The sequence below is a fragment of the Tachysurus fulvidraco genome, chromosome 21 (genome assembly GCF_022655615.1).
Source record: "Tachysurus fulvidraco isolate hzauxx_2018 chromosome 21, HZAU_PFXX_2.0, whole genome shotgun sequence".
NCBI lineage: Eukaryota > Metazoa > Chordata > Actinopteri > Siluriformes > Bagridae > Tachysurus > Tachysurus fulvidraco.
This window is the reverse complement of record NC_062538.1, coordinates 15333882-15356949: the sequence shown is the minus strand read 5'-3', so window position 1 is coordinate 15356949 and position 23068 is coordinate 15333882. Positions and strand designations below refer to the sequence as shown.

Genomic DNA, 23068 nt, shown 5'->3' with positions numbered 1-23068 from the left:
GTCTGACTGATTTGCTGTACTATGCTGTTAACGGTGTACTAAGCTCTTACACACAGACACGATACTAGGCGGAGACCAGTGGGTATCTACCTCATTTTAATGTGCCGTGTGTTTCATTTCCTCTTTTTGGGTGACATGATGCACAATAGCATGCAGGCCATTGTAGTAAAAGACAACTAATAATACAGAGTTAAGGTAATTATTGCACGGAATATGTCTAATATAAAAGATATAAATATAATTTTCATTATTTATCTATTAGATATAATTTTTGTCAGTGTTACAAGACCAAAAACAGGAACCAACAGAAGGAGAAAATTCCACTGAAATTCAACCAAACCAAAATGTAACCAAAGAAGAGGTTTTTGAAAGCTGATTGGCGCAATCACATTACAGCAAAAACATCAACTGGTGTGACAATGTAACTGTTAATGTGAACATGTTCATTTAAACATGCTCACAACGTTTTAGTTACAAGCTGTTTTTACTTTGAACAATAATGATTGTTGGGACAATTTGGGGACACAATGTAAGCTATTTTAGCATCTAATGCACCTTCTACCACGCTCATGTACTCACCCACCTGTCTACACATTCGCATATGACTTATCTGTACAAATTTCCAGTAAGAGCACACACACACACACACGCACACACACACACACACACACACACACACACACACACACACACACACACACACAGACCACACATACTGTAATTGTGTACTTGTTTTTTTTTCCATATCCATGTCTGGATTCAGTATAAGTGTGTACATTATGCATGAGCTTCAGAGCTGCCGCTACAGTTGAACAAAAACAGAACTGAATAAAAACATAATTTTCTGACCAGTAACTCTTCCCAACAGTGCAGTGTTACTATTTTATAGTTCTGTTTTTTTCCATCAATATGTACAGTGATTCAGATTGTGGGTGTAAAGGGCACAATTTTGCAGCAGTGAAAAGAAAAAAAAAACAGTGTTTCATGACTAGCATAACTTCTCTGCTAGTCCATAATTGGGATGCTACCAAAAACCAGTAGAAAATTTTATACAATACGTGTGTGTGCGTGTGCGTCTGCGGGCGTGTGTGTGTGTGTGTGTGTGTGTGTGTGTGTGCGCATGTTTGACAATGATAAGAATATCTGACAGTTATCTATATTTACTGTAATAACAGCTTGAATGTGCATGTGTATACACCAACTGTACATTTATTATTCTTTCAATAGGTTAGAATCTCTCTTAGAATCTTTTAGCTAGCAAAATAATAATATACAACCAGATAGAAGTAATAAACCATGTGAGTGTATAATGTGTGTGTTCAAATCTTTTGGTTTGGTAGCAAGTTTGTTTTTTTTAAATGAAGATCATTGGCAACACTTCTAAAGATAAGCAAAAAAAGATGAAATAAATATTCAAGAAGGTTGTAGTGCTCGAGAGTCATATATAGAATGGGAAATGAGCAGTCTGAATTGCTAGCCTTGGTAGCCTCGTAAGCTATTACACCACATGCTATTAGTGCTTTAGCTCTCTGAACTTGCACTGCTCTAGCACAATATATTGGCAGTCACCTCTCATCCTTCCTGACTATAGGGTTTTGAACCTCTCCAAAAAATTTACATCCGTTGCAGCTGTTAGATCATGTTTTCATGAGAAAATAAAAAATGGTAACGTACAGCCAGGAAACCAGCACCGGTATATACATTCATTTGATGACTAGAAAAACATCCAGTCTTCAATGATGCAGTTTCTTGTCTGACTGGATTAGAACATTATATGGTCATCCATTTTAAAATTCTTGTATGCTTTCGTTTTCACCATGATTTCCTTGAAGAGATAATACATGAGAAAATGTATCCTGGTCTGATTATTTACACAGAGAGTAGCATGGACAAGCCTTGTGTTTTAAGTACAGAATGTGTACAGAATGGAGGTGGTGTAATGGTGTAATAGTGTGGAAAAGTTTGTTCTTGGCACACTTTGGGCTCATTAATAGCCAGCAATCATCTCTTAAACGCCACAGGCTTTGTGAGTATTGGCACTCAAGCGTTTATTAATTAAGTTCTTCTTATTCCTTATTTACGGTGAAGGAGAATGAAGACGCGCCTTCGCAGTGGTTTGAGTTCTCAACAGTTTCGTTTCCAACAGGTTTGTCATCAGTTTAGATCTCGGAGTTTCTAATAAAAGTGAAGGTTTTCGGAAGGTTTTTCTTTAAATAGTAGCTCATAGTTTGGTGTCAGTTTAAAACTCAGCCCAGATGAGCTGTAAAGAAACCTGAGACAAGCAGAGAGAGAGAGAGAGAGAGAGAGAGAGAGAGAGAGAGAGAGAGAGAGAGAGAGAGAGAGAGAGAGAGAGAGAGAGAGAGAGAGAGAAACAGAGAGAAAGAAACAGAGAGAGACAGCAAGAGACAGAGAGAGTGAGTGAGTGAGTGAGAGACACTGAGAGAGGGAGAGAGACCGCGAGAGAGAGAGAGAGAGACCGCGAGAGAGAGGGAGGGGCAGAGGCGGGTGGGGGGTTAGAGCACATGTTCCTCTCACTGTCAAGTAAAAGGAAGCATGAAGCAGCTCCGATCAGCTCATTCTCATTGTTTTACTGCGTGTTTTTCAGCCACTTGGTTGGTTTTTGGTTTGGTTTTTAAGCTTCAGAAAAAAAAAACCCTGAAGTTTGTTGACTTTTCCGTCGTGGATTTTGAGGCGCAGCGAAATTACTCAGTAACGGTAAGTTTATTTCTGTTTGACTTCACAACAGACTGCGGAAAATAATGAACTTTTAGGTTTTACTAATTACTGAAAATCATTATCATGTTCTTGCATGTCCTTCCTGAATCAGAGAATTCACATCTTTTTGGATTAAATATCAAAGAAGTGAAGATAAAGAAAAGATGTTCCTAAAGTGTTACACTGCTGGACTCACACCCTCAACTTTCCCTCTTTACACATTATAAAACAGAATTTTGCTCTAAAAACAACTTTTAGAGATTCAGTTGTAAAAGACTTAAAACATTTAAAAAGTTTAGCTTTTTTCCTCTCCGGTAAATATGTTTGATCACATGTTCCAATATTTTATCACTTAAAAATGGGTGGGTATAAGAACAAAGTGTGCCATGTTTTAAGTCATTTATACATCCAGATGTAAATGTAATGAAATTCTGATCCATCATCTCATATTCATCTTTTCATCCGAAACTTCATCCCAAACTTATACAAAAATGTTTTAGTATATAGCAAGAACAAAAGCTGGAAATCCGTTTGGATGGAAATGTATATTCCTAAGAGTAATGACACCGCCAAAATATTTTGAGGCTATACAGCATTTAGCAGATCCTTTAAGGCCTTTTAGGATTGTAGAAGAAAAGACATGGTGAGGTTAAGCTTAATTTTAACCACCTGAGCTCTTGAAGTCTTTGCACTCTTGAATGTTTGCCGTGATGAGTAACTGGTGTCTGCGGTATGTGTTTTGCTTTATTTGAGCTAAACTCTGTTAAGATAAATATCCCGTTTAGTCTGGTATTAGAGAGACGGGGAAAGAAAACTGTTGATCATTGGTTTTTTTTCTTTTTTTTCCCTTTAGAATGAAAATCTGCTTCAGACTCCGCAACCATGGAAAGAAGTTGCTTTTTCTCTTGTCGATTTTGGTATTTTGTGGTCTGATCATATATGTGAAAATTACCAATGATGATAACGACATTAAATATAATGAAACCACCCTAACAAATATTCAGTGGCGTTTCACTGAACAAAATGGAATCAACTGTTCGGATATTTATGACATGGACCCTGTTGCTTTGGGCAAGTCTTTGAAACTCAGAAAGAAAATCCCACACACTCCAAATGACAATGTCATTGTGAATGTAACTTTGGACTGTGAGCACTTTTTGGCATTAAGGAGGTACAATGAAGTCCAGGTATCAGAGCAAGAACTCAATTTTCCACTTGCTTACTCACTGGTGGTGCACAAAGATGCTTACTTGGTGGAGCGGCTCCTGCGTGCCATTTATGCCCCACACAACATATATTGCATCCACTATGACCTGAAATCAGCATCTGCTTTCACCGAAGCAATACGTGGTCTGGCACGCTGCATTCCAAATGTCTTTGTGGCTTCACAGTTAGAGATGGTGCAGTACGCGGGCATCTCACGCCTCCGTGCTGACCTCAACTGCCTCTCTGATCTCCAAAACTCGAAGATCCACTGGAGATATGCCATCAACTTATGTGGCCAGGATTTTCCACTCCGTTCCAATGCAGAACTTGTATCAGAGCTCAAGGCCCTAAAAGGTATGAGCATGCTCGAGACAGTCCGTCCCAGTAAATACAAAAAGCAGCGCTTCACCTACCACTTTAGGCTCAAAGATGTCCAATTTCAGTATCTTGCTACTCCAGTCAAAACAGGTGAGAAGAAACAGCCTCCACCTCATAACATTGAGATCTTTGTGGGCAGTGCTTACTTTGTTCTCTCCCGGGAATTTGTAAACTTTGTGCACTGGAGTCCTCTGGTAAAAGACTTTCTAGCTTGGTCTTATGACACATATTCACCTGATGAACATTTCTGGGCCACCTTAATTCGCATCCCTGGAGTCCCTGGTGAGATCAAAAGGTCGGACCCAGACGTTTCGGACCTGATGAGCAAAACACGGCTGGTGAAATGGGAATACCTGGAGGGGAAGCTTTATCCAGCATGCACAGGGGTACATGTACACAGCGTGTGTATTTATGGTTCTGCCGAGCTTCGGTGGCTACTCAATGATGGACACTGGTTTGCCAATAAGTTTGATCTGAAGGTAGACCCAGTGATCGTTGAATGTCTTGAAAGGAACTTGAATGAGAGACAGAATGCAATAGATACAACATAATTTTCACTGTGACTTTGTATGTGCTCCTGTACTGACAGATTCGGCTAGAAAAAAAATTTATCTTATGAATGTGCTATTTTTTTCTGAAATGGTGAGAATGCACTTTTAAGGTAGATATTTGGTTCCAGATTTTTCAATTAAGGGGTCTGAAAATGTTGTTATGAAGCTGAGAATTTCAGTAGTTTTCTGGCGATTTCTAGACATTGTTTTTTATACATATTTTTATCCTCTAGGACCATGGTGCCACATTTAAGGCAATGCAAGACTCAGTACACAATAGTGACAATTTAGCTTCACATCTATGATGCATAAATGTTGGAGCCAAAGCCATGTGTAATTTTGTCCATGACAAGTCAGAGTATAAACTTTTGTAGTGTCCACCCAGAGCTGGAAAACACTGACATGACTCTGATGTTTGCCAGTTTGTTTTTTTGCCAGTTTGTTTTTATATAGTATCCATCCTGACAACTACAGTACAGTTCAAACTAAAATGAACTTCCTATTGGTTGTTGTACTTAGCACTGAAGTTTTGTTCAATACTGGATGTTCAATTAAATTTTTACATGTTTTAAATTTTGCATTTTTTAATCTATACCTAATGTGCAAGCCAGAAATGATGGGAAATAAAAGAAATCCATACTAATCTGTATGTAACTCAACAGTGCAACTGTAAATATTTTATATTTTTATATTTAATATTAAATATATTTTCCCATATGTGTGTATAGTGAGAACATGGTCACGTGTGTGCATAGTGAAACATGGTCAACACTGCAAAATGGCTGCAGGCACGACAATTTCCAGCAGTATACTGTATCATGCGCTAAGGTATTAAGACTAAATACGTAAAGTTAGCTTTTATTATTTATGACTAAATTATTTTTAGGGTGGTTGCAATTTATGTTTTACAACTGTATAAATTACAATCTATCCGAATATTGATTTATTTGATTAATTTTCAGCTTTTAGTCACTTTCTCTCAACACTGAGTTTGAGTTAATTTAGTGATAAATGAAAATATTGCTTGAAAATAAACTTTTTGATGTGACTGTACTTGTATATATGACTATAGGAAGTTTGTGATTTATGTATGAGCTGTTTTTGATTGCAGTGGGGATTTTGCAGAGCTCATTTTACAGCCTACGCTGTGGTCTTGGCTGTAGCCTTATTTCCTTTCTTTTTTCTCGGTTGCATTTCTGTTCATAAACAGTTTAGTGGGTACTGACGTATCTGGCATTGGTTTCTGGGGCTCATATTACATTTTTGAGGAGGCCCTCTTTATGGGTATTAGCCTGTAGAAACCCTTGGTCATAGTTGGACATTATTCAGTGGGCAGTGAAACGTTTCCCTGTGTGAGGTCATTTCAGTGATTATCTTACATATGGAAAGATGAACTGGAATTTGTTAACCCTTGTGTGGCTCTTACATTTTTTGCTCCCATTGGGGGTTTTCATCAGGTCAAATTGACCAGCTTTGGGTTTAACACACAACACACATCTAAACGTTATATAACTATATTGTTTATATGGTCTCTTAACTCCCTTAAACAATAACCTCAAACCTTTAATGGTTGGAATTTAGCTCTGCTAGATTTGTGTGTGATATAAGAAAGGAATCAACATATTCAATCAGTATATTTGTAGAATACATATTTTTTTAGACATTAGTTGTAAGATCATGCGGTTTGCTCCATCTGTCAACTAAGAACAGAAAGCTGAATTTGCATTGAGAACAAAACTGAAACGCTGAAGACTGGAAAAACTTGTCTGGTCTGATGAGTCCCGGTTTCTGCTGAGGCACACAGATTAGATCCCGGGGGGTATCTGGGGTGGTTAAATGTTATCCTGTATTGTATTTACAAGTGTATCCTCAATAGAAAAGGATAGTGTGAGATTTGGCTGTTAAATGTTATTTTTTTCGCAGCCTACTACACCATTTTATGACCTAAAAGGAATGAAGAGTTGCTGAATCAGCACATATCTTAACATTTTTCTTCCTGCCACTAAAGTAAACATACAAAAGTAGGACTATCACCCCATCAACTCATCAACCAGTCCCAACACTTAGTTTTTTCTAATACATATAAATTTTATGATAAATCATACTCTTCATTCCTCTATTCCTCCTCCTTCCTTCTAAATAAACAATGCAAAGGTGAAGAAAGAGTAAAATTTTGATTATGATTATCTGGTCAGGTCTGTTTCAACCATCATTGTGATATTGCAAAAAATACAAATGAACATCCAATAGAAATGTTTTAGGGGGGAAAAAGTAAAAAAAAAAAAAAGTACATGCTTACTACATTTACATATGTTTGTATGGCACGTGACTGCTCAGAATCAACAAATCAAAGTACAAAGTAAAAAGCGATGGACTTCGCTTGTAGGTCTCACATTTGTCAGCAATGGAATGATTCTCATTAGCTCCAAATAAAGAGCAGCTGTTTCTGGAGGGTCTTTTTGGCATCTTATTGGCGCCATCTGACTGCTAAAACAATGGTTTTATTTAATCTCCTTAAAAAATCTCAGAAGAGGGCTATGTATAGAATTTCCAAAACATGAATAGCGTAAAAAGCCATCATCAAGTGGAAAAATGGGCCACCAAAAATGTTATCTCTCTGAATTGATTTAAGGACATTTTTTATTGATTTATCCAGAAAGGTGTGTGTGTGTGTGTGTGAGAGAGAGAGAGAGAGAGAGAGAGAGAGAGAGGAAGGAAGATGTGTGTGTGTGTGTGAGAGAGAGAGAGGAAGTCGTGTGCGTGTGAGAGAGAGGAAGTCGTGTGTGTGAGAGAGAGAGAGGAAGGTGTGTGTGTGTGTGTGTGTGTGTGTGTGTGTGTGTGTGTGTGTGTGTCAGAAAGGGAGAGTAAGTCATGTGTGTGTGAGAGAGAGAGTAAGTCATGTGTGTGAGAGAGTCACTTTAGTCAGGCGTACACATAATACATCCCATAATATCATGCACCAGTACATCAGACCAGCACATTTTTATGAACAGCAGATATGTTAATCCCTTTCCACTGCTTCTCTCTTTGTACCTATCCCGAGGCATCCAGACACTGTACCAGCTCCCAACGTCCTCTGTGGGACGAAGCCTTTGGACGTCCACTGAGCCGAGGCCGACTCTAAGAATCCTGAGACATCTCCAGTTAGACTCTGTGGTACTCAGGAGATCAGAAGTCCATGATCCTTACACCAATACAACATTTAACTGACTGTATATTACAATCACACCCCAGTGTCACCCATATGAGGATGGGTCCCCCTTGAGTCCGGTTCCTCTCAAGGTTTCTTCCTTTACCAATTTAAGGGAGTTTTTCCTTGCCACTGCTGCCTGAGTCACCTCAGACTTGCTCATAGGGGAATAAATACACACACACTGTGAACTATATACATCAAATAATAATCTAGAATTCTTATTCTGTTAATTCTTATTTCTTTTATTATTCGTTATTTCCTTTATCATTAATTATGTTTACCTTCTGCTCTATGTTTATGCTCTGTAAAGCTGCTTTGAGACAATGTCTATTGTAAAAGCGCTATACAAATAAACTTGAATTGAGAGAGTAAGTCGTGTGTGTGAGAAAGTCGTGTGTGTGTGAGAGAGAGAAAGTCATGTGTGTGTGTGAGAGAGAGAGAGTAAGTCGTGTGTGTGTGAGAGAGAGAGAGAGAGAGAGAGAGAGAGTAAGTCGTGTGTGTGAGAGAGAGAGAGAGAGAGAGAGAGAGAGAGAGAGTAAGTCGTGTGTGTGTGAGAGAGAGAGAGTAAGTCGTGTGTGTGTGAGAGAGAGAGAGTAAGTCGTGTGTGTGTGTGAGAGAGAGTAAGTCGTGTGTGTGTGATAGAGAGAGAGAGTAAGTCGTGTGTGAGAGAGGGAGAGTAAGTCGTGTGTGTGTGGGAGAGAGTAAGTCGTGTGTGTGTGTGTGAGAGAGAGAGAGTAAGTCGTGTGTGTGTGTGAGAGAGAGAGTAAGTCGTGTGTGTGTGTGTGAGAGAGAGAGTAAGTCGTGTGTGTGTGTGAGAGAGAGAGTAAGTCGTGTGTGTGTGTGAGAGAGAGAGAGTAAGTCGTGTGTGTGTGTGAGAGAGAGAGTAAGTCGTGTGTGTGTGTGAGAGAGAGAGAGTAAGTCGTGTGTGTGAGAAAGGGAGAGTAAGTCGTGTGTGTGTGAGAGAGAGAGAGTAAGTCGTGTGTGTGAGAGAGAGAGAGAGAGAGAGTAAGTCGTGTGTGTGTGAGAGAGGGAGAGAGTAAGTCGTGTGTGTGAGAGAGGGAGAGTAAGTCGTGTGTGTGTGAGAGAGAGAGAGTAAGTCGTGTGTGTGAGAGAGAGAGAGAGAGTAAGTCGTGTGTGTGTGAGAGAGGGAGAGTAAGTCGTGTGTGTCTGGTGTCAACCCAAAAAACACGAAGTGCTTAATTTAATTAACATTAATTTTGTCATTTGTAAAACATCACAATAATTGTGAGTTGTTTTCAAGGACAGAGCTGGAATCTCCCTACAGTTTGGGATATGGCCTTGGTGATACACTTGGTATACATTATATTTCCAAAAGTATTGGGTCACCTGACCTTCCCTCCTATATGTGGTTGTTTTCTGACCTCATCCCTACTGAACACCTTTGGGATGAATGTGAATGCTGACTCCACCCTACCTCACCTACATCAGTGCCTGCCTTTCGTAACAATCTTGTGGCTGATGAACACAAATATCCATCAGCACACTCCAAAATTATAGACACACACACATATCTATCTATATATATATATATATATATATATATATATATATATATATATATATATATATATATATATATATAAAACACATGACGTCCAGTTACCAGCATGACACTAAACAGGTAGTAGTAACGGCGACTTTTTACTTAAGTACATGTCAGAGCCCATACTTCTTTACTTTAACTTTAGTAAAAGAGTGTAGGCACAACTTACTGGAGTCTTTTAAAAAATGAGTATCTGTACTTCTACTTGAGTAAAGGATGTGTGTACTTTTGCCACCTCTGGGTGGGTATAAGAGCAGGGGCGGTTCTAGGGTTTTATCTTTATGGGTTTTAGCCCTCAGTGAGAATTTAAAACAAGAAGAGTTTTATATTATATATTATATGACTACATAGTAATCCAAAAGTTATGGTATGATTAAATGGCAAAAGTGGACATTAAAATGTTATGCATGATGTAATGATGCCAGTCTTGAATCAAATCAGTTCATGTATGTGTGCATTCTCTACAAACTGTGTGTCCAATGAATTCAGTCATTAATATAAAAATATTCACAAGACAAGGAGAAGTGCTCATTAATACGGATTTAGACAGATTTATGAACAATATTTTAGAGAAATAGGCCTTTTGTGTACATAGAAAATGTCTTAGATCTTTGAGTTCAGCTCATGAAAAATATAGGGGCAAAAACTTGTTTCGTTTATAATTTTGTTCAGTGTGTATGTGTGTGTGTGTATATATATATATATGTATGTATGTATGTATGTATGTGTATATATATATATATATATATATATATATATATATATATATATATATATATATATAAATATATATATATAATTGAAGACTGTCTGTATTAAAAATGGGATAAAATCACACCTGAGTAATGCATGTGACTAGTTTCTCCACACAGGACATATATTTTGTGTGGATGACAGATGGAAGGATGTAAATGCTTCCTGCATCCAGGCATATCTGCTGAACAAATGATTACTTTCTTCAAACTGCTTTAAACACTTATTTTTTTTAAACAGGTCACAATTCTTTTTTTTTTTACCTGAAAAAAGTATAATTTGTTTTTGAATATACAGATTTAGAAATCAAACTCCATCAAGCTAAAGTAATCAACTAGTCTAGTTAGTGTTCAGTGGGATTTCAGTCCACTTTGTAAAACGTTCTGTAGCCTATTTAGGTTTTCCAAGATGAGAGACTTCAGGACAGACTTGTTTATTTTTCCTTGTTTCTCAGTAACATAAGTGATCAGTAATCAGACTCTCATCTAATCAGCAGTGCTTCTCCGTGTCCATGAAGACTTCCCATGGGATTTCTAGTTACCTCCCACTTAATCATGGTTCTTAGAATAAACTCTATATCCAGTAAAATGCTGATAAATATAAATGGCTTACTAAACAACAACATAAGACTTCCTGTGTAGAGTAATGTTTCCATAAGGAATAATTGCCATTCTCTTTTTAGTAAATTTTGGAAACCACTCAATCCCTACAGACCTGGTAGGCAGCAAAAGTGCTGAAAAACCGTGAAATATATGTGTGATCCTTACCATATATTGTACAGATCTCATAATTCTAACTCTGGATTAATCTTTGAATTTTAGCTTGAGCATAATTATATTTATCAGTAACACCTACATCTACACAGTTAACATCTTATATTACATTTTTTTTTCATTCGCTAGTGTTTGTCCAAACAGTTGTCACATTTTCAAAACTCTAAACACAATTAGCACAGCATCAGTCTTTTGTGGCCAAACCGTTCACACATTTCATGTCGTTTTCACACAATATGCAACAGTAAACACATTTCCACAATGCTTACATTTTCTTAACAGACAAGCTATACCTCCAATTACATGTGCCACCTGGCCAAACACCTCAATGGTTAATTGTTAACCCTTCGATCAGAATGTGAGCACTATGAAAAGACCACAGGTGACAGCCTTTTTTTTTTACAACAACAATGGAAGACATTGCAGAAAGAGGAACAGGAAGAGGGAGGTTGAGAATACGAGGGGGAGGAAGAGTGAGAGGTAGAGCAGGTAAAGGAGTTCATGGTCAAAGAAGACAAACACTTGAAATCAGAGCAACCTTAGTAGATCATGTCATCAACCATGGGCTGACAATGCGTGAGGCTGGACAGAGAGTGCAGCCAAACTTGAGCCGTTTTACTGTCGCATCTGTCATCCGGACCTTTAGCCTGGAGAACAGGTATGTAACCAGAATTTCATGTAGTACACATGTAGTATACCCCATGTCATAGTGTATCAGTTGGGTGACACCTGTTTACTTCATGAACTGTACAAGTTTCCTGTACAATGTACTCTACTGTGGGGAAAACAATTTAGGCTGCATTGTCCAAGCCCTATACTGTATATATTTTTATTTTATTTTTTCTAAAGGACTGAGAGATGACACCATGGTGGAGGAAGGGTCCAAATATTCACCGGGGTACAGGAATCTGCCATTGTAAACTTGGTTTTGGAAAATAATGAAATCAGATGACGAGAAATTCAAAGCCACATCATCCAAGACAACACCTTATTCAACAACATTCAACGAGTCAGTCTGTCCACATTGGCTCGCATTCTCAAGCGAAACCAAATCAGAATGAAACAACTTTATAAGGTGCCGTTTCAAAGGCCGGCACTGATGTAGGTGAGGTAGGGTGGAGTCAGCGTTCTCAAAGAAACAAAGAGTTCAGACGAGCATATGTGGATGTAAGTACTATATTGACTGCAGTACACTACACGCAACATTGTTTCCCAGTGTACTGGATAACACCATATTGACTGATTTTGTTCTTTGTTTTCAGGGAGTACTGGAAATGGATGCTCATGCAATTCCACATGAGTTCATCTTTATAGATGCGGCTGGGTTCAACCTTGCAAAGTCCAGAAGAATGGGGCGAAACGTCATTGGACACAGAGCCATTATAGATGTTCCTGGCCAACGTGGTGGGAATATCACAATGTGCGCTGCCATCTCCAGTAGGCATGGTGTCCTCCACCGTCATGCCAACCTTGGACCATACAACACAGCCCATATTCTCACATTTCTGGACAGACTTCACAAAATTCTCATACCACCAGAGTGTATGAATGATGCAGACTATCAAAGAAACCGGTACGTTGTACTATGGGACAATGTGAGCTTTCATCGTGAAGCCCCAGTCCAAAACTGGTTTGCTGACCACCCAACATTTCTCGTGCAATACCTCCCACCATTTCTGAACCACATAGAAGATTTATTTTCGGCATGGTGGTGGAAGGTATACGACCGGCAGCCCTTTGTGCACATGCCTCTTGTGCAGGCCATGGAATTGCACCCACATCAATCTCATCACATGCCTCTTCCATGGCCTGCACAAGAGGCATGTGATGAGATTGATGTGGGTGCAATTCAGGGATGGATAAGGCACTCATGGTGCTTCTTCCCTCGATGTCTGGCAAGGGAAGATATTGCTTGTGATGTTGACGAGGCGTTGTGGCCAGACCCGGCTGTGCGGCAAGATGCTGTCTAATTATTTTTCTTGCCTCTTTTTTTTTTTACTGTAATATATTTTTCATGAAATTTTCTTTCAGTTCACTGTTTTTTGTTTTTTTTTGTAAGAATATTTTGTTCAGTCCCATGTAAATATATCTGCTGTGCATATGTTGCACTGGGGGGCACGGTGGCTTAGTGGGTAGCACGTTCGCCTCACACCTCCAGGCTCGGTGTTCGATTCCCGCCTCCGCCTTGTGTGTGCGGAGTTTGCATTTTCTCCCCGTGCCTCGGGGGTTTCCTCCGGGTACTCCGGTTTCCTCCCCCGGTCCAAAGACATGCATGGTAGGTTGATTGGCATCTCTGGAAAAATTGTCCGTAGTGTGTGATTGCGTGAGTGAATGAGAGTATGTGTATGTGTGTGTGTGCCCTGCGATGGGTTGGCACTCCGTCCAGGGTGTATCCTGCCTTGATGCCCGATGACGCCTGAGATAGGCACAGGCTCCCCGTGACCCGAGGTAGTTCGGATAAAGTGGTAGAAAATGAATGAATGAATGAATATGTTGCACTGACTTGTTTACTGTAGTGGGAATAAATAAATGTTGCAACAGCGTGTGTGTGTATCTGCAAATATTTCTTTGCATGTGAACAATCTGATACATATTTTAGTATTATGGCAAAGCATACTAAAGATGGGGGTGCTTTTCATTATGCCCAACAGTGTGTAGTTGGTTAGGCAAAAATCTGGTAATATGAATTAAGTGTGTGCCATTTCATTGAAAAGTTTGATTTTGATAATGCTATGTGTAGTTTCGGTTGCAGTGCTTCATTTTGCAGGATATATGAGGTATTTTGTATAAAACCAGACTAGTTTGAAAAATTGTTAGCAATTGGAAAAAACTAACACACAACATCCCACAATAGCAAAAACAATATTCCAAACCTTTAGATACAGTATAAAAACCTCTGCTTCTGCAATGATATCAGTTCAAAAACAATATATCTCAGCTGATAATAAACAAACAATTGAATAATTGACACACAGCTGATTTATGTTGGGTGAATTGGGCCAACCACAGCTGATTCCAGTCTGGCTTAGACTCAGTGGCAGGGGTTATTTTTTTCTATTACTATAAAATGAGGATTTGAGGAGTGATGTTTTTGGAAACAGAAACAGAAAAAGACAAACACTGTAATGTCTGGATGTGGAAGAGGAAGAGCAAGGGGCCCAGGGAGAAGACCAGCTACAGTGAGAGATGCAGCGCCAGGGAGAGGTGCAGTGAGAGGTGCAGTAGGAAGTGCAGGTGCAGTGAGAGGTGCAGTAGGAGGTGCAGGTGCAGTGAGAGGTGCAGTGAGAGGTGCAGTAGAAGGTGCAGGTGCAGGAAGAGGAGCAGGCCCAAGGAGAGGGCAAGGTAGAGGTGTAAGAATGTGTGGTGGTGGCATTCCAAGAACAGTAGTCAGTGATGAAATTCGTGCCACTATCATTGACCATGTAATCAACCACGGTCTCTCACTAAGAGAGGCTGGTGAAAGAGTGCAACCCAATCTGAGGCGGTCAACGATTGCCTCCATTACTAGCATCTTTCAACAAACCAACAGGTAAGTATTGCATTTTTTTCTGCATGGAGGTGGAAGGTTTATGACCATCAGCCACATGACCAGATGTCCCTCCTTGAAGCCATGGATGCTGGCTGCAGGGACATCACAGTTCAAGATTGCCAAGGGTGCATCCGACATACTGTACCAAGCGGTTTTAACCCAGGTGCATCGCCTTGGATATCAGATGTGATGTTGACGAAAACATTTGGCCTAACCCTGAAGATCGCAGGGATTAGATACATTAATTTTGTGCTATTTTTAGTTCCCCTCTTCTTATCTGGGCTTTTTGCTGTTTTTTTTTTGTTTTTCAGAATGCTCTTATATATGATATTTTGTTCACTGTAAGCAATACTGTAAAACCTTTTCTGTTCTATTATATTGTGTTTCTACTGAACCTCCTTTAGTAAACAGTAAAGAAAAAAATAACTGATTTGCAATTTACTGGAATGCGTCTGAATGTGAACATTACTGTACATGTGGACATACAGTTCCCAACTAAGACATTTTGTGTAAAAGGTGGATTGCATGTTACCTGAAACATAAAAGTCTATGCAGTTTTTCTAATGTCAACAATAGCCAGTATTTTGAAACCTGGTGTACTTTGATTGACTGCATATACCTTGTGAAGTGAAAACAAGTGTTATTTTTCGACGGAATAATTTCATTTTGAGTCAGATTTCCAGTGTTTCGGTAAAGTTAGTGTGTGCAGAGAAAGATGTGTTCTGTTTTAAAATAGAGAGTTAGTATATATTTAACAAAATGTGTTTTTGAGTGGAAAATTATCAATTTGGCCAATTGTGTTTTGTAGGTGTAAGTCTGTGTTAAGAGTTTAGAAAAATTATCTTAAGTATAGGTAAGCGCTCGTTAGCAATTGAAAAAACTGTCAAAGAAAAGACTTGACAATGGATCAGTGCTGAAGAGTTTTAATGCATCTGTACCACAATCTTTAAGCCCTTTTAGATAAACTATAACTCTGCTAATGAATACAGTATAAAATATGACATTACATCAAGCAGGCAGTGAACAAAAGCAAGATCTATGAAAGGAACATGTTAAAAATGCATTAAATAAAAAAACCAAAAGACATTCAATATTTACGAGATAAGCCTCTGTAAAATGTGCATTTTATTTGGTGCCTCCAAATCCAAGCACATTAAAATTCTCTCATGGACATCTAAATTGAGCTTCAGATATCAGACATGATTGACAGAAATAGTGTCCTGGACAGGTAGAATACAGGAGGCAGATTAGAAAGTGATGTCTGACTGTTGACTGGTCACTGGGCATTCAGTGGGATTTCCTGAAAAAAAAAAAAAAGATTGTCATTAAAATTGTCAAAAAAAGTGTCATTAAATGCCAGAGTATGATCACAAAAATCCACGCTCAGTGCTCACACTAAGTCTTAACCTTTTTACTTAAAAATAAAAGACAATAAATGTTTTCTTTGGCTGAATGATTTGATATTTTAACAGTATGTAGGTCAATTTCATGCACACACAGAAAACACTGGCAAGAAAATAAGAGTCTGGATACATGCTAGGTTTTTATTTTTGCACATCATGCGAATTGTGAAAACTTTATGCAAAAAGACAAAAAACATCCAAAATCCGCTCAACATATATATCATACATCACTAAAACTAACCTTCCATCTGTAGGTCTTTTATCCCCAAAACATTGAAATACTTAGACTGTAACAGAGAGGTTACAGAACAGATACAGGGTGAGAAAAGAGAGAGAGAGAGATTAGTGCCCGAATGCTAGATTCTCTCCATAACCTGAAGCCATTTTCTAAAAGTTGCAGTTCGTGCATTAGATTAAGTTCCAAGCAATAACTACCTGTGCTGTTGTACCCGTGCCAGGCCTTATTACCAGTCAGATTCCAAGTGTTCAGACATAGTTCTAAAAGCAGCACGACCAGTTACACTTACAAAAGCAGTGTAGACAAGCTTCGCTTTCACATTCGGATATGGATCAAGACCTTTGATGCTTTATGATCATATTTATGAGATATGATCTAAGTTAACCAAAGCGTTGTTCACCCAGTAGTGTTACTGTTCAGTGGAAAGTCTTGTATTTTTTAACGTAGTCACCATGACCATTTTAGTTCCCCTATTGGAGTTCAAAAATACAGTGAAGAAATAAGTGAGAGACTGTTAACTCACCTCAAGGTTTCCGCGTGCTTTCTTTAACACTCTGTGAGTCAGTGACACTACAGAGATAAACAGAAATAGTTTAAATAAAAGGCACCTACAGGAGTTATACATACAGTATGTCTGCATGTGTGATGTGATGTACGTGTATGACTTACACTGCTCGATGATGATCCGCTCCATGCCCTCTTTGAGCTGGTTGGTAGATCGGAGGCGTTTGACAGTGCCAGTCAGCATTCGCTCCTGCTGAGTCAGTCTGCTTTTCAGCTGAGTGATCTCACTCCTCAGCACTTCATTCTGTACCAGTAGAGAAAATGCAACAGGTGTTTGACTAAACACAATCTTTTAGTAAATCTGTGTGTAAAAATATTTCTGTAGGCTAAACAGAACTAAAACTGTTTTTTATTCCCAGGCACATGTTGATAAATGCCAATTACCCTTAAATCACGATTCTCGTCCGTTACTTTTTTAATTATGCCTACAAAGACAAAGTGAAATGGCTCACAGAGCTGAAAAGACAAACTGAGGATTGAACTGAGAAAGTATGTCTCCTAAATATAGTGTGTAGTAAAGAAACATACTGATCCCACTCAGGAATTATGGCATAACTGCTACCACAGACACAAATTAACTCCGCAAATGAACCGTATTTCTGAATATCAATGAATGAAACGTTAAAGATAAAGAAATGGCATAGCTAGCTGTTGCTGTTTCTCCAGTGTCATGTTGTATTTGCAAATAAACTATTTTTAAATGTTTACCTGCGATGTTTCTGTGGAAATTGTATATAAAGGCAACAGCTTTAGAGTGAAACATTATCTGCACCAACAAAAACTCCCGAATCCTCAGAGAAAGGTGTTAAATCGTTGTGCTACCCTGTAGCTAGGGGTGTGTGTGTGTTTTTGTGTGGATACATGTGTATTACCTGCTGAGTGTGTGTGAGGTCTCCTGTGGGCAGCGATACTCTCCAGAGCAGTTTTAGCAATCGCCCAGCTTCCTCTAGCACCTGCTGCATGGTGCTCACACTGCCTGAAAAACCTGCACACTCCACAAACTAACACATACACACAAATAATAATTAGTAGGAAATTATAGAAACATTTTGTGAGTATGACTGTAGTAGTAACATGGATGGTAGTAATATGTGCTTGGCTGTAATTGGTGCGTGTCCTGGCTTATTATGCTCCGTTATAATAAGATCTGTGAAAAAGCAGCTTATTGAAAGGCAAATCTTTATTAGAGTCTATCAGAGTACATAGCGTACTCTTTGAGCCAAGAATGATGTAGAACATGCACATTTATTCTTAATGATTTTTTCCAGCACATTTAGGGCACAATTATCACACACACTAAGTTAGTGTGTTTGTGTGTTCTGACCCTGTCCTGTAGTTGTTTATCCATAGCTGCAGTGATTCTTTTGGCCTCTCTGATCTGTTTGCTGAGAGCGCTGTAATCCTCTATGAGGCCTAGAACATGACGCCCATGTCGATCTGCCCACAGCCTGTGACCTGGAACCAGTCGGGACAAAGCTGGAGAATCACCTCGCACAGAGCTACAGCTGTCTACACACACGCACACACACACGAGTTAGTATTACACACAGTATACATTTTTTTTCTATGCAAAAAAATTTACATAGATCACAGGAGCCAGATTTTTTTTGCAGTCACACATGCAAATTCTCAAAACAGAATAATGTACCATATGCAGCACTAGAGGGGTCTGTGTGTGAGTGCTGACGTTGCATCTCTGATTTACTTCCTTCATCTGAGACAGATAGAGGGAGAGAGAGAATATATCAGCATATTCTTGCTAATATAAATGACAATAAATGAATATAGAGAGCTAGTTACCAAGATGTGGAACAAATGTTACCAAACAGTAAATACTGTACAGCTGGGCATGAAATTGGTAAGGGGTAACAGTGGGTGTCAAGTTTGTTAAACGCTTGATGGTAGGAGATGTGGGATACTTCAAAGAGATAACGCAAAGTGAAAAATATATAGCAGTTCCCGACGTAGTGAACAGCACAATGATTAACAGCTAAAAGCTGTTGCAGCTCCGACCATAGCGTCAAGATTCTAACTTAAAAGCACTGTATGGTGTATATGTGGTACAACTTGTGTATGAGGCAAAACATAGAAAGTGAAAGAAAGCTGTATGACAGCAGTGTTTATAACTAAATCTCCATCTCTCACACAAACAAGAAAATGTTCAGGTGATTCTCAATATGATCTAGTATTATTAAAATGAGTGGCATTATAGGTTCCTTACACTTTAGAATTTCTTTCTTTCTATAATGCTGAGAAGTTTTAAAAGCACAACACTCTGTTGCACTTATCCTGTGCTCCGAGTTGTAATATTACTTCTGAGTAAATACATGCCACCCAGTGGATATAAACAGAAATGTTGATGCTAACAGATTGAGAGATAGCATTGAGGTCAGTATTTTATCACCACAAATAATTCGGATAACTTATGTCACTAAAACTAGTATTGGGATTAATAATACCAATAAACTGCCATTTTTTCAACTAATTTTCGAATTAACTCCATTTACCTAAAATCACTTTAATATGAATTTTTAAATGTAATAGCAGATATGTATTTGTGTTTTGTTTACATTTTTGTCAGAGCGACATAAAAAAGGGCTTTAAGTCTCTATCAATGAATCCATTAATACTGGTTCACTAGGTTACACACTTAGGATAACACAACAACCTAAAGCTCTGTTGGGAGCTGCACTTTTTTAAATACCTGCTTGAGGGAGTAGATAGTTGATGTTGATGGTAGATGGAGGATCAGTTTGGGTTAGTAGTTGTTGTTCCAGTTTGTGTCTCAGTGCTGTGTTGGTCTGGATACTTCTCTCAAGCTGTAGACGAAGACGCCGAACTTCACTTAACAACTCCCTCAGATCCACGTCAGAAGACTCAGAACCACCACGCTCCTCTTTTACACACACATACACATATACATATAAATATTGCAAACCATTTTAGTCTGTGTGTGTGTGTGTGTCTGTGTGTGTGTGTGTGCGTGTAGTTTGTACCTGTGTGGGTGTTTACCGAGTTCCTGATCTGTTCGTGCACCTGGAGTTCAACTTGCACTGATTGCAGAAGTTGCTGAGTGTCTACCAACTGTTGCTTTTGGAGCTTTTGCTCACATTGCAGCCTACAAACACACACAATTAGTTTACACACCCAAACATACAGACTGAGTTTAAAAGAAATCCCTGTGTCAGTGGTTCAGCCCCACATTGCAGCCTAAATAAGCAGTTAACATGCAGGTCTGTTTTCAGGAACTGAGGATCTTCAGACGTATTCCAGGAAAAACAATTCTATACTTCTCATAATTTTTAATCATCATGTGAGTGAATCCATGAGCTGTTCTGTATGTTTGTAGGTACTGTGTTTGTTACCTGTACAGGTTGTTCTGCAAATGTGTGCGTTCCTCACGCAGCATTTCACACTCTTTTCTGCTGAGATCAAGTTTGGCTGTGCGCCTTGACAAAGTCTCCCTCAGACAGTCATTCTCCTTCTGTTTATCTACACACACACACACACACACACACACACACACACACACACACACACACACACACACACACACACACACACACACACACACACACACACAAACACAATATAATACAATATAATTAAACATTCCTTGAATTTAAAGTCATATGTCTGTGTATACCTCTTGCTGCCTGGTTAAGTTGTTCTTTAAGTGTGTGGTTCTGAGCCCAAAGGTAATGGACATCACTGTTCAGCTTACTTGCATCTTCTGACCCAGCAATAAAGATGTGAGTATCTGCTGTAAAAGAAATAAAATACACTGCATATCTTTCTTATAATCCTGTAAATCTCGGCAGAAGCACATTCAGTGAACATGCATCTAGAGGACTACAGTGCATGTGTGTGTAAGCGTATGTTTGTGGGTGTACCTGGGTCTCTATCAGCCTGCTGAAGTTTTCGCTCTAGCTGCTCTCGTAGTCTCTCGTTGGTGTGGATTGTTTCCTCCAAGCGCTGACGTAGAGCTCGGACCTCCTGCAGGTGCTCCATTAACAAATCTGAGAGAAAAAAGGAGGCAGTAAGACAGAGGGAGGGGTGACGTTGAAAAATAAAACATTAAGGAACAGGATTACAGAAGATTAAAAACAAAAACAACTACAAAAAAAAAAAAAAAGAAACTACAGAAACCCACAAATGCGCACACATGCACTCCTCTACCTGAGCTGATACTTGGGAGGACTGACTCATGCTGAGCCTGCTGGCTGTCCGTAGCTCGGCTCTGGGAGTGTTTGTGTGTGACCGACGAGCTGCTTTGAGTGTGTTTGGTCAGCATGATGTTCTGACTCTGTGTGTGTGTAAGGATGGAGTGAGTGAGGTCGAGCTCGCTCCTCAGTGTCGCGTTAAGCTCTTCACTCTTTCTCAGCTGTTTTTGTAGACGACTGTTATCCTTCTGTAGATTATAAACATTTCCCTCTTCACTCTGAGATCTATTCAAATCACCAGCCACACCAACTGATGAAGGATGGGTATCAGCGTCAGGAACATTCCTGCCACCGGTCGACTTCAAGCCTACGGAAAACCAAAAAGCAACTATAGTCTTCACTGTTTGACACCTATATATACAACTACATATAATCTCTCTCTCTCTCTCTCTCACACACACACACACACACAGACAGAGAGAGAGAGAGAGAGAGAGAGAGAGAGAGAGAGAGAGACAAAGTGACAGTGGCAAACCTAAACATAATGCCAAGACATTTCCTAAATTAAAAAACATTCCCAGCAACCTAATTCTACTTTCCTCTTATTTTATAATTTCTCATCCATACATGCTGAACCTATCAGACTTTTATTTAGTCAAATGCAATGTCAATTAAACAGCCTCTTCCTAAAAGACTCTTGTTATATTTAGAAGACTGAAGTCCAGTGCTCTGAACTGCTCAACTTTTCTAAGGCACGTGCTCTATATATAATATTTGAAGCTCTGAGTAGAAACCTTAACTTGCTAGCACTAACTCAAATGAACCTCTGGCGCACAAAGTATTAAGATTCTAGGCAAGTTAGCTCCTCAGAGAACAAAAGCCTGAGCAGTAAACTGCTCTTAAAGTACAAAAATTCTTTTTATTTACCTGACACAGCAAAGGCTTAAGCAAGAATGCTAGCTTTGCAAGGGTGTTTAGATCCTCTCACACTCGTACACAAAGGCCCTCTACAATAAGAGGCTAAACCTGATAGGCCTGGTAAATAATATATTTTCAAGAACTGCAACTGGACACTGTTCTATCATTCAGTTCACTATACCACACTTATAAAACTGTGAATTAATAGGAAAACACATGCAATTACACAAGCTGCTAGACTGGTTTAGAGAATAATTGGGACAACAGATACGCATTTTTAGTAACCGGAGAAAAATTCACTTCGTATCCTGACTAATTCATTATTTAAATAAACATTTTTTTAACTTTTCACTTTCAGAGGAATACTCTTGTAAAAGTGACTGACTAGAACAGATCCTTACAAATATCTAATATACGACTATGTAAAAACTGAGCAACCCTTACAGACCTCGACACTACTTTATTTTAAATGAAATTCCATTTTTTTGTAGCGCTATTAACAATAAATATTCACTCAGCAGTGTTACAGAGAGATGGAAATTCAGAATAAAATTTTAATTTATCCCTAATGAACCGGACTTAAAAGGGAACCCATGACACCAGAGTGCGTGATTAAAAACATCCTTTCTACTATTTGTTTATTTTCTACATTATATATATACATGTATTCAAGTGGAATTGTGGAACAAGGATTCTGAGCATGACTTTATGTCTCATGATGTAAGATTTCTCAGCCCGTGATTTATGTTTGTGATAGCTGCACACAATTCTGCTCTAAGTATTCTTTTTCAATAGAGGTACTAGCACAACAAAGTTAATGTGATTGCTCTTAATCAATCAATTACTTTGGAATCATTTACTTGTAAAAATATGTCCGGATATCTGTACATACATAACTGAGAATAGTATTGAAAAGATACCCAGAACCAGTATCAGTTTGAATGCAACTTTGGCACAGTGTTAAACAATCCTGGATCTCATAGTGACTTCAAAATAGTGGACGTAATGAGAAAAGTCAAATGTGTCTAATGTTGCCAGTCACCATTCACATTACAGGTTCCAAAAAAATCCCAAATTTCTACCAGAGCAAATGTACTGGAATGGGATGGAATTACTCTTT

At 38.8% G+C, this 23068-nt stretch overlaps 2 protein-coding genes across 10 annotated transcripts in view; one reads left to right on the top strand and one right to left on the bottom strand.

Moving 5' to 3' along the window:
• Positions 1 to 2512: 2512 nt before the first annotated feature.
• gcnt4b.2 (glucosaminyl (N-acetyl) transferase 4b, tandem duplicate 2) lies at positions 2513 to 5898 on the top strand. The gene is made up of 2 exons (XM_027133764.2): positions 2513 to 2715; positions 3569 to 5898. The coding sequence occupies exon 2, from the start codon at positions 3570 to 3572 to the stop codon at positions 4848 to 4850; it is 1281 nt and encodes a 426-aa protein (XP_026989565.1). The 5' UTR covers positions 2513 to 2715; position 3569; the 3' UTR covers positions 4851 to 5898.
• A 9671-nt stretch (positions 5899 to 15569) lies between these two features.
• cdk5rap2 (CDK5 regulatory subunit associated protein 2) overlaps positions 15570 to 23068 on the bottom strand; it is a 37383-nt gene continuing 29884 nt past the window's right edge. For 6 of the 9 annotated variants that reach the window (XM_027179374.2, XM_027179417.2, XM_027179426.2 and 3 more), the window contains 13 exons: positions 21047 to 21397; positions 20761 to 20886; positions 20514 to 20630; positions 20233 to 20359; positions 19864 to 19985; positions 19572 to 19763; positions 18516 to 18581; positions 18192 to 18376; positions 17740 to 17868; positions 16973 to 17111; positions 16827 to 16873; positions 16307 to 16352; positions 15570 to 15962 (listed from right to left, as the gene is read on the bottom strand). In XM_027179374.2, the coding sequence (XP_027035175.1) occupies positions 15910 to 15962; positions 16307 to 16352; positions 16827 to 16873; positions 16973 to 17111; positions 17740 to 17868; positions 18192 to 18376; positions 18516 to 18581; positions 19572 to 19763; positions 19864 to 19985; positions 20233 to 20359; positions 20514 to 20630; positions 20761 to 20886; positions 21047 to 21397 (1700 nt within the window). In that variant the 3' untranslated portion in view covers positions 15570 to 15909. The remainder of the gene's footprint in view (positions 15963 to 16306; positions 16353 to 16826; positions 16874 to 16972; positions 17112 to 17739; positions 17869 to 18191; positions 18377 to 18515; positions 18582 to 19571; positions 19764 to 19863; positions 19986 to 20232; positions 20360 to 20513; positions 20631 to 20760; positions 20887 to 21046; positions 21398 to 23068) is intronic. The other 3 variants (XM_027179408.2, XM_047805400.1, XM_047805399.1) reach the window with 2 other exon arrangements.

Excerpts from the sequence above, each read along its gene's own strand:
- gcnt4b.2 (XM_027133764.2), top strand. The coding sequence starts at position 3,570 with ATGAAAATCTGCTTCAGACTCCGCAACCATGGAAAGAAGTTGCTTTTT.